The sequence below is a fragment of the Megalops cyprinoides genome, chromosome 10 (genome assembly GCF_013368585.1).
Source record: "Megalops cyprinoides isolate fMegCyp1 chromosome 10, fMegCyp1.pri, whole genome shotgun sequence".
In the NCBI taxonomy this organism is placed as follows: Eukaryota; Metazoa; Chordata; class Actinopteri; order Elopiformes; family Megalopidae; genus Megalops; species Megalops cyprinoides.
The window spans coordinates 21,326,090-21,342,916 of NC_050592.1; the positions used below are offsets into that span (position 1 = coordinate 21,326,090).

At 44.7% G+C, this 16,827-nt stretch overlaps 1 protein-coding gene across 1 annotated transcript; it reads right to left on the reverse strand.

The window, feature by feature from the left end:
* Positions 1–283: 283 nt before the first annotated feature.
* gask1a (golgi associated kinase 1A) lies at positions 284–12,252 on the reverse strand. The gene is made up of 5 exons (XM_036539548.1): positions 12,241–12,252; positions 9,767–11,290; positions 4,603–4,725; positions 1,902–2,005; positions 284–488 (listed from the first exon to the last, which is right to left on the reverse strand). Exons 1-5 carry the CDS (start codon positions 12,250–12,252, stop codon positions 284–286), a joined length of 1,968 nt encoding a protein of 655 aa, XP_036395441.1.
* Between the last annotated feature and the right edge of the window lie 4,575 nt (positions 12,253–16,827).

The following is a 16,827-nucleotide window of genomic DNA, read 5'->3' on the forward strand; positions in this document are numbered from 1 at the left end:
CATTAATTTAACAATGTCATTTAATGCCTTTGTGTCATTTAAACCACACCAGATTTAAGAATCCGCTGCTCAATTGATTAAATCAACTCTCCAGAGTGGCAGAGAGACTGCCTCACAGAATTGGATTGTTGGTTTGCATGCGGATGAAAGGGGATAAATTGAAATCGATTTTCTCACTCTGAGAGGTACCTGACAGAAATTGGGAAACAGGCACTGACCCCATCCCCTGCCTCTCTTGCACCTGCGGGAGGTCTGTGCCGCCCCCCATCGGTGACACAACCGATCACAGGTCCCTGCTGGGTCTCAGCGCCCTGTCCTGAATGTGGCGCAGGAGGGCCTCTCCTCTCCTCTGCACCACACGCACAAGGGGACGCAGGCCCTGCACGCCCCCCTGGCTATCCCAGAATTCCTTGTCAGTGAAGAGGGAGCGCAGCAGCATGCTCTCCAGACAGCCTGACCTCAGCACGGCCACCGCCCTCTCCGGAAACCTGAGACACACAAAGACACACCGCACAGGAAGTAAAGGAGGAGTGGCATATAGATCATGGAGGAGGTGAGTGCAAGACAGCAGAGACAAAGACAGAGACACAGCCTGGGAGGTAAAAGTAACAGCTGGTGTGTACAGGCCTTCCGAATATTTTATATATATATATCAATTGATATATTTGATTACTGTCAAAGGCTGTGTCATTCTAAACTAACTGTTACAAGGCATGTGCATTTAATGCAATTTTGTTCATGCTGTTTTTACAATGTAGCAAGTATTATGCAGAACTGACAGGGAAAATTATGAGAACATAGCTGCCTGATATTGGGTGGAAAGGACAACCTCGACATTAAAATCTATTTTTAAGAAAGAAATGTGTGCAATGACACTATGGTGGCAATACTTGTAAGAGCCACAGTCTACTGAAATGAATGACAGCTAGTTTGTCCTGACAAGTTATGTGTCCATTATTGTGAATTTATGCAAAATACATTTACAATTTTGTGTATCATACCAAGTAAAAATGGGTAAAAATTTGGAAGTTAGTCAACTTAAAAAAGGCAAACCTTTGCTAATGCTGAATAAATGGACAAAACATGCACTAAGGGAAGTGGAAACAGAAGCCTACCCTGTACCTTGATTGCTATGAAGACTCCACCACTTGCTCATACAAATAATTAACTCAAGTCATTGCAGACCACAAAATGTAGGGAACATTCAAATCACGTGATTCCACTGTTTCCCAGCAAAGCAATATAAATGGAAACACCTGTGTAGGCACTGCCTCCCAGAGCAGACTTTGCAGTAATTTGTAATTATGTCACACATAGACCTTAGGTATTAAGGCATTTAAAACACAACAAAATATACTGTTTTTTCATTCTCTGGAGGTAAATGTAAGCCTCTTTCAGACTGAGGCTTCAAGAATGCCATAATGGGTAAGGCTGCCATGTACTGTGAATTGGTGACTCATATCCACCCTTCAAAAGACACGAATCTTTATAAAAATAAACCATGATTGTACCAAATAAGAGAGAAATTGCTAACACATAATGGTTTCAACTATTCTGGGGTTCATAAAGCTTTGCTCTCCTATTATTAGTAATTTACAGTACAAGCAAGATGCCTCAGGCAAAAATAACACACCTGGTTTTAAATGCAGAACCAAAAGGTCAAGGAAAGTGTCAATTCTGTGACTACAGCCATTCTACTAATTGCAGGCCACACCCTTCCAAATACGCCTTTAGGGACCTGCCCATTTATGGCACAATTAGTCCAAGTATGTAATGAACTCAATTAGGACACTTCCATGTGGGAGGGAGCACATTCTCTGCTGCAGGCACATGCTCCTTTGTCAGCTGGTCACTGAGTGCAGCAAGAGTTCATGCAGCAGGTTCGAGTTCTCCAAACTCACTCATCTATGCCCTCCACCAGACGGAAGTTGAGGTTGTGGTGCGGGTGCTGTGGTCTGCCCGCGTTGTCGATGAAAACCAGCCTGGAGGGATCGGCCTTCCTCACCTGTGGAAGACAGACAGAAATCTCTCCGTGAGAGCGCTTACACGCAGTCCTGTCTCTCCACAAGTCTTTCAGCAGTTAAAGGATGTGGAGCACAACACTGACACATGGGATTTGTTGAGCTGGGAGTTTTAAGGCGAACCTTTGATGTCTGTACGTAACGAGTGTTCCCAGCATGCATTGCGATATAAGGGTTTCAATGTGTCTGAGGTGAGAGAGTACATTTACATTACGTTTCAAAGGTTATTACTTCCTCCCATGTTGTTCCAAAGAACTGAACCTGAGTCAGTGTTTATCTCAACCTAATGGTCACCTTTCATGTTATTAGGCAACATGATTTCCATAAAGTGTCCAACCAACTTAACCTCAAACACAGACACCCCCTCAAAAACACCAAGAGAGGTGAGGCCAAAGTAACTACAGGGCTCAGAGACTAAAGACAGCCTCTTTCCTACTAACCCATTCACACTGAATTGAGGCCTGTGCTCTATTGTCTACAGGGTAGTCAGTCAGGCCTCAGGCCCACAAGCAGAGAGTAATTACTCCAGATCCAGAATCAGCCTGTACACAATACACAGATGTGTAGGCTACACAGGGCTGTCCTTCACTCTCAGAGTCAGGCCATTAATCTCTCTTTGCTATTACACAGGGGGTACAGAAAGGTCTTAATGAGTTTGGGATTATCAGATTTCAGAATCAGATTTGTCTTTATTATGCCATCAAGAATTATTTTTCCAAGGACAGAAAACTGTCAAAGGGACGGGGCAGCCATTGTATGCCAAAGGCATTATATCAAACAGTAACTGTAAATAATGCAATTAATTAATAGTGTGTTTGACAGGCTAGCTTTTAGCCAAACATTACATTAGACATACTTACTTTAGACAGACACACTTTATTTACATGTTAGCTAGCTCAGATGTCCATGCGATAAGCTAGAAATCCCAAAACACGAATTCTAAGACACAAACTGATGGCCTAAACAATGACTAATGGTAGTATGTATAGACAGATGCATGCAAGCATGCATGACCCACCCATGCACAAAGACACACACAAGAAATGAGCATTACAGACACAGAGTTGGGGTCTTAAGAGGTTCAGATGGTAATTCATTCAGTTTAAGCACACGGTAAGCTTCACAGCCTGGGTTTGTGTCATTTGCCAACAATCACTCTGATTCCAGTGGTGGAACACACTGGTTTTGTTCTGCCAGGGATTGGGGTGGATAGGTTGGCCAGGGTGTGCTCGTCTGACTGCTCTCAGGAACCCTGGGATTCCTCAGGCACCTACACGTTGTGTGGATGACATCAGTGGAGTAGTAGCGCCTATCCCCCAATGAGCACCAACTCTGCTGTGGTGTGCCGTGTGACTCATAGTGTAGAAAAAGCTGTTGGCTGTGGGCAAATGTATCAGAGTATTGGATTTATCTCATTTCAGCACTCCTGTGCAAGTGTGGAGAATGCCAGGGTGACACGAGCCTAATTTACCACTTGGCAATTCCAAAAAACAAGAATGAATAAAGGGGAAAAAGCATAAAAAAGAGAGAGAGACAGAGACACATACATACAGGCATAAATCTACTCACACAAGAAGGCCTCAGTCTAAATCCTTGGCTCCCAGAATAAGAGACCCATTCCCACCCATTCCCCGCTGACACCCAACCCCCTGGCTGAGATTTAAACAAGCAGTTATCAATGCAGCATATGGAACCTGTGTGTATGTGTGTGTGTGTGTGTGTGTGTGTGTGTGTGTGTTTCATCCCAGAACCATAGCTGTGTGTTTGATCCCTCCAGAACAACTGCCTCAGTTTGATCCCTGCACCACAACTGTGTGCGTTTGATCCCTGAGCCACATGCATGCTTTATTTACGTGATATTTATGCACCGCACTGCAACAAATAAACTATTAGGAAAACAGCAGAAGCAGAACTCAGCTCTTCTCAAGGCTGCTGCGAGCAGGTGTGCAGTTCTGTCTGAGATCTGCCTCGCTCAATGAGAGCACTGAAGCTTCATGCAGGTGTGCACGGTTCTGAATTGTACTCTGTAGTTCTGCAGCACTGCTGAGCATCGGTGTCACTGATGATTTATTAGCCTTTTAAAGCTGGAAGGTAAAACAGACACTTTAGGGATACTATTAACGACTGACTAGACTAGCGACGCTCCCTACACTTGCCTGCTAAAGAGTTGGTGGGGCCACTTTATGCAACATTCTCTTGACACGATCAAGACACAAATAAAATGCCCAAAAGCTCACAACATGCCAAGAACACATATAATGATGCTTGAAAATCACAAGGGAGTGTGCTGGACAGTGAACAGGACACACATTACAAGTGAGCCATTGCAGATGGCGTTGACACACTACATGAACTTTGGAATCGGGAAATGGTGCTGTGTGTCACAATGGAAGGACTAAACAACAACAGTCACTGGTCAGTTTTGGTGCCATATAATATTACAAAGCTTGTAGAGTAAGTCTAGGGCACTAGGTTTTGATATGCCTTTATCATCAATCTGCTGCCACCTCCAGTACAGTCATATGCAGAATGATACTGCTGCATCCCGCAGAAAAGGGGTTTCAGCGAGTAAGTGGCTTACCAGGATATGTACCAGCACTAGGTCCTTTGGGCTTCTGCACTTCACATGCAGCAGGTTCTCCACGCAGGACTCGGAGGGGTCCGGCTCGAACCCGCAGCAGTACCGGTCTAGCCGGTCGCTAACCTGGAAGGAAAGGGAAGGATGTTTAAACAGTCCTCTGACAAAGGTGAGGAGACTGCATACATGACAGCAGTAATCACATTTATTCACAGATGTACTTTTTTATTTAGTCACTCTACTTAATCACAGGCTATAATTCCTAAATTTTAAACATTGAACATTTTAACAAATGAGTGTTGTTCTTTTAATGGGTTCTAGACATTATTGCTTTCTCCACTGTTACTGTTGAATGCCACGACACAAATTCCCCCATAGGGATAATAAAGGGTTTTTATTGATTCATTTGTGTCATTTGTTGAGGCGGAGGGGGTTGTAAGGGGGTGCTACAGCAGGGAGTGAGATCTTGGCTACAGTTGCTACAGAGGTGCTACAGCAATAACACAGCCAGAGGAGAGTGGGCAGGGTTTACAGAAAAGAGCAGTCAGCACAGGTCAGTGAGTTCAGTGTCATGGAGGGTCACGGGGCTCATGGATAAGCAGCTGGCTTGTGAGGCTGTCTGAGTTCACAGGAATAACTCCTTTACCAAACCAGCAGGCTGCATATGGAGAATGCTCCCTCACTGTACAAATCTGCAGTGGAATACAGTACTCTCACTTCTTTGTGCATTGAATACAATACTGTCAGTGCTCTGTGTAGAATACATTAAGACCAATGCTCTCTATGTAAAATTTAATGCTCTCATTGTTGTGTCTAGAGTACATTCCCTCAATACTGTGTGTAAAGTACATTAACTTAATATACATATCGTGATTCCTGAAAACTGCAAGCCATTACACTGTGAGCAAACCAGACACACACTATAAGAGAACTACACCAGAATACAGTGTACACCAGGGTTGATGCACCACGAGTGTATAGAGGTATCTCCATCTCAAGACTCCACCAATGTCCAGGCCTCTGTGAAAATGCATTAGTCTCAGTGCCATAAGTGTATAAACTTCCATATCTTCTGTCCATAACAGTAGCACTAATCACACTGCTTGTTATTAAAATGAGTTGTATCATCAGTTTTTTTTGTTATTGTTAGTTTTTTATGTAATATTTATTAACAAAACCATCACATCCATGAATTTTCCTGTTATGGATGTAGGTTAACTGATCAAGTGTTACGCTCCCTGTGTGTTAAAGCAGAGGTCATCCCCTGACTGAGGCGAGATAGTGGCACCTCTTACTTTCACACTTCCCTCCCATATTTCACCTGCCCGTGTGAACGCTCCATTTTCAGAGAGCCCGAAGGGCGTGTCCACCGAAGCCTGTGTATTTACACTGAGTACCCACCAGGGTGTCAACAACCTGCTAAAAACAAGAAGAAGGGCTACCAAGAAAGAGTGGACCGCAAACAGTCAATGCCTGACTGATTCGTGCATTTCCCCTATACATTATAGTAGAAAATTAATATTTTCATACATATGGAGAAAAAAACCCTTTATAATGAAACGTGTTTATGACTAGATAAAAACAATCACAACATACATCTGTCCTCCATTGAGTATTCCATCTTACTGTCTTGGCCACAATATTCAAATTTAACTGTTTCTGCTGGCTTCAAGGAACTTGCCCTTGCCCTCCCTTCAGATCTGCCTCATCAGCATTCAGAACTGGGCCCTATGAGAAGCAGAAATTACATTCAAACAACATTTCTATCACATTTGCTTAGCCGGCACTCCTATCCAGACTGACTTACATATTTGCATTCACATCAATCATGTATACAACTGGACACCTTGCTCAAGGTTAAAACAGCAGCGTCCAACCTGGGAATCAAAGCAGCAACCTTTGGGACACAAGCCCTGCTCACAGCGCTACACTGCTGCCACACAACCCGAGATACAGGCAACTGACGACCATGTGAGATATTACCTTTATCTACTTTCAACATACATAAAACTCCTGTGGAAAGATCCAAATACGCTACTGTCAGGCCCTATTTGAAATTTCACACCATGCTACAATATATTTCTAACAACTGAATGATATTCTCCTGGGTATAGTTTTTCTGCACTGCAGTTAATGCTGTTTCATCATGTGTAATATATATGTGCTTGTAATACTCAAATGTACTTATTTATCCTAGATTTGGACTTAATATCATGTATTACGGACTGTCCTGAATAAAAGCATTGTCCAATACGAAACCTAATAATAGTATTAGGCTTTGATGTAATTACTGGGTGAACTATTGGGTGCTGCAAGCTTCTAACAAATATGCGTGTACAATTGGCAAATGTTTTGTTATCTGTGTTCCTGTACAGCCGCAATGTGTTCTACACATGAGAATGAAAGGATAAGTAAGAATGGCAGAAGGACCTTATGGGCTTTGAGAAAGGATGGAATGTGTGGCTGTGGGTAGTGAAGGTGACAAATGAAGGACAGATCGATAGCTGTAAAATCGCCAGCAGCTAATGGAGATCGATCCAGACTCACATTACTGACTGAGACTGTGCAACACCTGTTCCTACCTGATCATTTAACACCTCTCAAACACCGAACCATGTGGCACTAGAGTCACATATTGTGTGTGTGCGCGCGCGCGTGTGCATTTATGTCCACGTATGTGCGACAGAGTGTTTCTCTGAGTCAGTGCATTTGTGTGTGTGTGTTTGTGTGAGAAAGAGAATGGGAAAGAGAGTTTCTGTTTGAGCGTGCATTTCTGTGTATGTGTGTATTTTGTGTGTGTATGCACATGAGTGCATCTTACTGTGTGCCCGTTTGTAGATACCAAGCTGCCTATCATCTCACTTGTCAATATCTTCCATAGCAGGCAGTGAAAATAGTGATGGGAGCTCCAGAATGAACTCACAGCCTCCTGGTGTTGATAAACAAATATTACAAATGAGTGAGCTGGGGATACAACCAAGTGAACCCTGATAACCTCCTGGAAAACCACGCGTATGAAGCCACTCATTTGTTTCATAAAAGGCAATCGTTTATTGGTCAATTAAACTTTCTGCAAGATCATACAGGAAATTACCTCTGTCTTGGAGATAAACTTCAGACACTGCTCAAGGAAAGCTTCATTGGGTTCTTAATTGAAATGATCTGATAACGATGTAGATAATGTCTTACTATTAAGCTGCACACTTAATAAGCAACAGGCTGACCTGCAATACCCTTACCTGTGATTCATGCAAAAATTAATTCCAGAGTAATCAATTAGTTTTATCGCTCCAGTGAGAGAGTCGTGCCCTGTGCTCATGCTGTGGCTTTAATCAGACAGAGTCGGCTGTGAGCTCTTTAAACACCGCCACCACTTCATGTACTCAAACACTGAAACTCATTTAGAAGACTCCTCGCACTGGCTGACTCCCTGCTTAAGAAGGTAGCTTTTATCTAGAAAAGACAGAGAGCTGTGGAGAAGTGGAGACAACTATTGTAAAAATTTCTTCTAAAATGTGACTTATTGCTTCAGCAAAGGGGCTCTTCTTAGACTATTCACTGTAGTCTACATTGCAGTTCTTTTTACTGAGCCAAAAACTAACTTGATAATATGACACAAAAACAGGCAGATATGTTACAATTGCAGTTAGTTGTAGCTTAACAGCCAATTCACTGAGACTAGATATGGAAAACAGGTATGGTAATTACAGTTCCTGTGAAGAAACACCTTATTGTTGCACTGAGTGGCACACATACACTATATGGACAAAAGTATTTGGCAACACCTGTTTTTCAGGGTTTGGGCTAGGCCCCTTATCTCCAGTGAAGGTGCAATCTTAATGCTTCAGCATACCAAGACATTTTGGACAATGCTATGCTTCCAACTTTGTGGCAACAGTTTGGGGAAGGTCCTTTTCTATTCCAACATGACTGTGCCCCAGTGCACAAAGCAAGGACTATAAAGACATGGTTTGATGAATTCGGTGGGGAAGAACTTGACTGGCCCGCACAGAGCCCTGACCTCAACCCCATCGAGCACCTTTGGGATGAACTGGAACGGATATTGCGAGCCAGGCCTTCTCGTCCAACATCAGTGCCTGACCTCATAAATGCTCTACAGAATGAATGGGCACAAATTCCCACAGAAACACTCCAAAATCTTGTGGAAAGCCTTCCAAGAAGAGTGGAAGCTGCAAAACGGGGACCAACTCCATATTAAAGTACGCTATATGGACAAAAGTATTCGGACGCCTGACCATTACATTTTAACGACATTGTATTCAAATACATATACTTTAATATGGAGTTGGGGTCAGGGCTCTCTGCGGGCCAGTCAAGTTCTTCCACAACGAACTCATCAAACCATGTCTTTATAGTCCTTGCTTTGTGCACTGGGTCATGTTGGAATAGAAAAGGGCCTTCCCCAAACTGTTGCCACAAAGTTGGAAGCATAGCATTGTCCAAAATGTCTTGGTATGCTGAAGCATTAAGATTGCCCTTCACTGGAGATAAGGGGCCTAGCCCAAACCCTGAAAAACAGGTGTGGCCAAATACTTTTGTCCATATAGTGTATATGTATTTGAATACAATGTCATTACAATGTAATGGTCAGGTGTCCAAATACTTTTGTCCATATAGTGTATCACATGCAGTGCAAGCAAATGAAATAGTAGTCTGTTGTTCTTCATGGTGCTTGAGTTATACAACCATGTATTGTGCCCAAAAAGCAACCGTTAACACCTGGCCTTTAAGGCTTGTAAAATTTCAATGCAATTCCAATGCATAATATTGGCAACAATACATTTGATGGAATTAATTAAATTTATAAATATCTTTCCATATATTCATCCTAGTTAAATATATACAAAGAACTGCAAATGCATCAAGGAAAAGGTGCACTGTGATGTGATCCCTGAGAAACAGGTGTTAGATTCAACTATGACTGCTCATATGACATTGTGACTGCTTAGTAGATGGCACCAGTGCTATGGGCCTTTACTTTTCTTCAATATATTCATGATCCTTTGGTAAATCTGGCTCCATGTCTTCCAACTTTTTAATGATGCTTGCCTAACTTTCCAAATGTATACCATTTATATGATGAAGCACAGCACAGATTAAACACTTTTAATAGAAAGTGCAACATTGTTCGTTGTAATCATCCTACCTGCAGAAGGAAGTCAAACAGTGCCAGCCTGCCCCATTCTGTGTGGTGAACACCCACACAGGGTGTGGAATTTGTGGACACACCCTTACTGCCACAACGGGCCTTCAGCAGGGCCTGGTACTGCGGCCAGGTGAGGGGGAAGGAGTTCTGATCGTTGTCGTCATCGGCCAGGTGCTGGATGTCTGGGTCCCACCACACTATGGGCCGGGCCAAGCCGCCCGTGTACCTGTAGGGTAGGAGGTCGCTGTGGAACCTTCTGGACACCACAGGCAAGCTTCTGTTCAGTCCCAGCACCCGGTCCAGGTGGAAGGCAAAGACTTCAAACCAGTCATCCGGGCGCTTGATCAGACCGCAGAGGCCCTGCTGGCAGTGTCCAGCATGCTCGCTGGCCGAGAGCCGGGGGACGCCCTCCATGCCAAGCCCCACCTGCAGGACCTGGCCGTGGGAAGGCACTCTGGCCTTACTGACCACCGCTCCACTGGCCAGCAGCTCCATCTTCCTGGTGTCGTCCGCGGTCAGCCAGGGCAGGGGAAGCACCGCAGAGCGTATGCTGTGGTTCCGCTGGTCTGTAAACATCTCCTCGCTCAGCTTCTCACACCAGCGGAGCTCGTCCGCGTTGGCTACCGCCCTAGCTCCATTCTCCTCCTGAGAGAACGACTGAGGCCTCTTCCTCTCTACATGCTCTGCCAGCTTCTCATGTTTCCCTGGGCCTCCGAGAGCTGCTCTTTTCCCAGGCTGCTGAGGGGTCAAGGCCTTCCCCGCATGCCCCTCACCCCTGTGCTTGTCTGCAGAGCGGGCGTGATTGGATGGCCCTAGCTCTGCAGGACGGTTCTGGGCAGAAACCCTCACGCCCGTGTTACCCCCTTCTTTTGTGTGCTGTCTGGGTGGAGGCAGCTGGACGGAGATGATAGTGTCACTGCTCTTACCCTGCCTGCTCCCTGTATGGGCTGCCTGATGGTGTGGCCCTTTCTCTCTCTGGCTCCAGGGCATGTTCCCATCTTTCCTCCCACTCACAGCAGCAGAGCCATTGCTCTTATGAGTCTTTAGATGAGCTTGATGAGAAACCTGCTTCTTTTCCATGTGCCTGACCCCACCCCCTTCCTTTCTGTGTTGGACTTCACTCTCACTCCCATATGCTTCGTGATGTAGTTCGCCTGGTTTCTGTTGATCCTCAGTCCCACCCCTACCTCCGCCCCCTCTATGATGGGCCACACCTGCTTTGTGCTGGACCATCCGCTCTCTCGTCTGCTGCTCCCGCCTCTCTGCCGGCCGGCCCTCCTTGGCTTTCCAGTGTTTCCTGACACTCTTTGGGAGATCCGGCGGCTGAGGGTGGAGGGGTGCAGAGGGAGCCCAGCCCCACCCCTGGTCCTGCCCGGCAGAGCGCAAGCCTCGCTGGGACAGGCTGTGACTCTCTTCGGGGAGGGGCGGGAGGGTGCTAATCATCACCAAGGACAGGATGAAGAGGAAGAGGAAGGCCACTGCTGAACGCCTCCTGCAGAACCACTTCAACCACAACCTGAGCACCTGGGACACAGACGGTGAACAGCTGGGATCAGCCCTGAGATCAGCCAAGTCAGAAAGTCAATATTACTGTAACAATATTACACTCAACACTGCAAACTTGTCATTGCACATTTGGATCTCTATTTAAGCATACAACAAGGTGTCACTTATTGTTGTATTATGATCTATAGCAACACTTTGTTCTTCAATAAAATGTTCATTTAAGATTTCTCTCGGTGAGTATTTAACAGATGTCTGTTCCGACTCAAAAGAAGCTTGTTGAAGCTTAAAAGGACTTCTGGACACAGCACTGTGCACATGAATTCCCAGTTTTAGAACAGAAACAAAGAAGAGCGCTTAAACTAATTATCTCATTAATAGTTAATTGCCCAAAGAGTTCCATTCAAGGCACAAATGCATCCTACACAAACTACTTTATCACTGCAGCTAATCGGTATTTCATGGTCAGGCAGTTTGGTTCTTAGACAGCGGGGTCTGGTGAGGCTTTTCCATTATCGCTTCCCCAAACAACATTCATTTTTCACAGTGCATCCTGTGATTCACTTCAGATTCCAGCCGTCAAATCCGTGTGTTCCCTCAGTGAAGCGTCTCAGCTGGCTGGACTGGGCCTTTGAATGCCTGTGGTGAAAACCCACAGGCACAGAGTCCAGTCTCTGTCTCAGTGGCAATGTCTGAATGATTAACTATTAACACGATAATCAGCGAGAGGAGAGACAACATCAAACGTATCGAACTGCAAATATTGAGTGTATCGAACTGAAAAATACATTTCAAATGCACAATGGCTCAAGCAATGGACTGCATATTGGAAATCAACACTGAAAGGTTGATTTCCCTTTCAGGGATAATGTATCCAATACTTAAACCTTTTCCTGTGTGTGCGTGTTATATATATCTATACACACACACATACTAGATAGTTGACTCAATGTGCTTCACATTGAAAGTACTCTCTCTCCCATTGTCGAAGCTCAGAAAGTCCTGATTTGCTGGCTCATTACAAATAGTCTTGAAAGGATGTGGCCTGTAACAGTACATCTATTGCTAGCATAGGCACAGACAGAAACAGAACCTCCTGCTGCCAACCGAACCTCTGAGATGCTTGATGGAAGAAACCCTGGAACTTAATGTCTGGACGTAATACAGAATATCTGTGGCATTACCAGGCCTCATTTCCTCCTGGCGTCTCTTGCTTAATGGCAGTCTTTAAAGCTGGTAGTTCTCCAAGAACATTCCAGTGTTCAGATGAGTAAACCTACATTAACCACACAGAGTGTCAGTCTGCCTTTCTCCTCTCTGGCTGTGCTCCACTCGCTCATTCTAAGGTTGTATAAAACACACCTGCTGCCCCAGCACTGGGTCCTCTCTCTGTCAGGAGGAGTCTGAGGGGGGATCACAGGAAACCCTACTGGGAAAGCAGGAGCTAACTGCTAGCCTACCAGTCAGGTATGTAGCTGCCTGCCACAGTCTAAGGAATAGTGGGTTTTCATTCTACCAGAACAGGGGATAAAGAACAACTGGGTCTGTCTTGCATTTTTTGTCATTTGTTATCCTTCAGGAATTATTTTATAGCAGTGTTTATATTACTTCTAAATGCATTACTTTAGCAATACTATATTTGTTTTTATGGGAATGTCATTAAAGAACATACAGTAAGAATTTGACTTTGAAACGAGGAAGGAATGTTTCAGAACTATGCCACCACTCTCTCAGTCAATGATCTTTATGGACTCCCCCAGATCTGCCTCTGAAAGGATTCCATTATACTCCACACAAAGAATGTCTTGCTAGCAGTTCTGAAGGTCTGACATGCTTTTTGCTGAAACCCTATCCTCCGTGGTTCCAAATCCACATGCAGAAAGGGAAGGGCCCATACAGGGGGGGCCCCAGGGGGGCTCTACGAGACACTCCACCAGGCAGGTGCTGTCTGTAACAAACCTGTTCCAGCACCACAAGTGCCTGTTTCTGTGTCTGTCTTTCTCTCTCTCTCAACTCTCTTCTCTCTAACCACCAAATATTTACTGACTGTCCTCATCAATCTGACTGCCAGATATACATCAACCATGACAATCCTTTTTGTCTACACACAACAGACAAAGACCCTTCTGAAAGGGGGCAGTTTTGCTTAATAAAGGCGCCCCATTTGGAACAAGGCCCTCAGATCAGGGTTAATTTTTTGAACTTGTCATCACTTTTTGTGTGTGTGTGTGTGTTTGGTATCAGCGCTAATTAGCAGTCAGGCAGTTGGTATCCATGCGTTATTGTGTGTGTGAGTGTGTGTTTCAAGACTGGGACACAGTAATGATGCTGCACAACACGACCAAAGCCTGCTGGGAGAAATCAGCTGTAGCATTTACAGTAAGTAGATCACAGCAGTCAGCTGGGAAGTGCCCTAGGAAAACTACAGTCAGTTCAATGGAGCTGGCCAGAGGAGAGCCATAATGGTGTCTTACTGGCTGGAGAGGAATTCAGACAGTCCTCATTAGGGAACTCTGACTAAACGCTGAAAAGAGCCCAGACTAGAGTTCTAAAAACCCATGGCCAGCAGTCCCGCCTGCAGCTCCAAATGCCCATACACTCCACTAGTGTGGAGCCACCAAAGCCCACAGCCACTTTCACACAGATTAATGAGGTGATTCACATAGGGGTGATTGGAGGGGATTAAGGCAGTGATGACAAGGCTAGATGAGGTGGAGGGGGGGGGGGGGGGACACAAAGAAGGGCCCTGGCTCTGCAATAACAAAGGACTAGACACACAGTATGCTGCTGTTTAGTACGTGTGGAATAGTGTGAATGCAGATGCAGTGTCTTTGTTGTGAAGAGCCAGGGTTGTGTTCTGTTGTCACTTTTAGGCAGAGGCAGCAAGGAGCTCCTCAAACATGTGGCAGCTACAGCCTTCAATTCACTTCTTCACCTGCAAATGATTTGGCTCTGCTCCACCTTTCCATGCTTCTAGCCACAACAGCAGCATGCAGGGAATGCTAATGCTTTCACCTTATTTTCAGACAGCAGGTGTTCTTTTCCTTTCTTTCCTTTTCTATCTTTAATTCTCCCTTTTCACACTTGAGCAGGAGGTTTGCAAAAATATAATAATAAAACCGTAAAGAGCGGCAAGTAATCTCAGGAAGGACAGCAGGATAAAAAAGGTCTGCGCCTGTTGTGAAAGCGTTTTACTGCCTCTACAGAAGCGACCAAATGAGACTTCACCGCTAGAGCTGAAAGTGCCTGAACAACCACCAATATTTTTGAGACTTTTTTTTAGGTGTTACCATTCTGAAATGCAATTTCCTGTTCCTTCTTCAGCTCAGTTCATGCCTGAACTTGTGTCAGTTAGTGTGTCTCCCCTTTCTCCGACAAAAGCCTGCAGCCTATGTAGTTTATTTACATTAGATTACCAATTCTGATCTGACCTATGAAATATGGTAATGTTGCTAGCTAGTCAGAACCATTATTTGTAGAGGGCGCAAGCATGCTCCTGGAAGGCATAAGGAGAGTCAAGCACTCAGGTTATAAAGACAAAACGCTCAAAGAAAGCAGAAGTAACCTAACTATCCTCTGAGGAAACAGTGCTATCCTTTTACTGCTTTTGTAATGAGATGTGGTGTGGCCCAAGTCAGTAGAAAACATTTGCTCCACAGAACACTATTGCAAGTGAGTGTCATCACTTTAAGCTCCACACACACAAACGGGTGCTTTATTTTGGTATTCTAAGCATACAGCCACGAATGCAAATATTACAAGAAAGCAAATTATCAGTTGGTTAGAAAAAAATAACTGTTATTCATTTCGAACAGGCTTAAAATACATATCCCATTCTATGCCGAGTTGCATTTCCAGGAAAGGAAGACAATCTGCACAAACACATCCCTGCCACACAGAATCCAACCTCAGCTCCAAAGCAACTCAAAGAATACAGGCAAATAAATGAAGAGAGAAATGAATAACACACCAAACAACAATCTGCAAAACCTGATTTGTGACAAACCGAACAGCACATCAGAATAAACAAACAATGGTGGTGAAAGAAAAAAAGACAGCTTCATCACACTGACTATTATTGGATATGATTGGATGGAAACATACTTTGAAATCTCTAGACTGCTGTCGACATCAGACTCCCGATGTGAGAAGATTTAAATTCATTCAGTCACTTTGCCAGGAAGGCAGATAACATCATACATTTCTACACTGCTTAGTGAACATGCAGGTTTATTAAGGAAGTAAATTCGCTGTGCCTCCTTCAGAATGTCACAGAGGGGAGCCTCTAACATGCAGCCCTGAGGGCAACATGCCCAGGGGAGGAGAGACACAGATGCGCATCAATGTAAGATCATATGATTCAACAGCAAAACTCAGAAAAAAATCTCACAGGATTCTGCAGGATCCATGATCCACGTTAAATCGGGCCAGGTTTACGCACCTTACGCAAAGTGGCCTAAAAAAAATGACCTACCCCAGCCCTGACTGCAGATTTTACACTGAAGAAGAGAGGCATCCAGTGTGCCCCAGAAACATGATTCATGCCTTCCCAAAAGAAGAAATGAGGAAAATAGGGAGAGGGGAGAGGAACAAAAAGACAGCAAAAAGGGGGGAAAAAGCAGAGAGTAAGAGAGAGCAGGGGAATATACAGTGACACTGAGAGAGAGAGGGAGTGGGACGGTGTGTGTGTGTGTGTGTGTGTGTGTGTGTGTGTGTGTGTGTTATAGGAAGGGGGAAGGGGGCTTGGAGAAGGGCAACACAGGCAGAGGATGGTTTTAGAGAACACCGAAAGGTCTGACCTCTTTAACAATGAAGCATGAAACAGAGAGAAGCATCACCTGAAATATGCACATTCGCAGCAGAATTTCTGCACCCCGAGAAGCAGCGCGTCATAACAGCTGACAGGAGAAAGTGATATGTGTGATGTTTGTGCCAGTAATCTCATTAGAGGGGCCGCCATGTGAGGGGGGGCAGGGCTCTGGATGTGCCTGCTGTAGCTGCTTTCGCATGGGGGGTAAATCAAGACTTGACACAAACAGCTGCTCGGGTCCCGTGACCCTCAGAAATCAGTGTCATTTAAAAACTGTGATGCGGTGGCCGCTGTCACAGACAAGCAACCAAATCAAACTGGTATTCATGTGCATTTTCATGCAAGAAACACCATCTATTTGAAAGTATTTCGCCACAAATTGCATTCCTCTGCTTTAAGAGGATTGGGATGCAGTTGTTCTCTTTCTGCAGTAACAGCAGGCTGGCATTGATGAATGGAAGAGCTGTAGCAACCTTTTCTACCAAGCAGAAACATACTGCTGGCTGCAGGAACAGAGGCAGGAGAGAGAACTGGTAATTAGCTTTTAGCATGTTTATTTGGTGTCATTTACAAACTGTCACTGTGTTGCAAATGGCTAATATCTCTGTCCCATGTGTGCTCTAATGTCAGTGGTGTGTTTGACTCCCAGGAGGAACAGTGCTACTGAGCTTATCCAGCTGAACACAGCCCTAATTCAACAAATGATTTCTGTGATCTAACTTTAACACCTGATGTTAACATAGAGCCC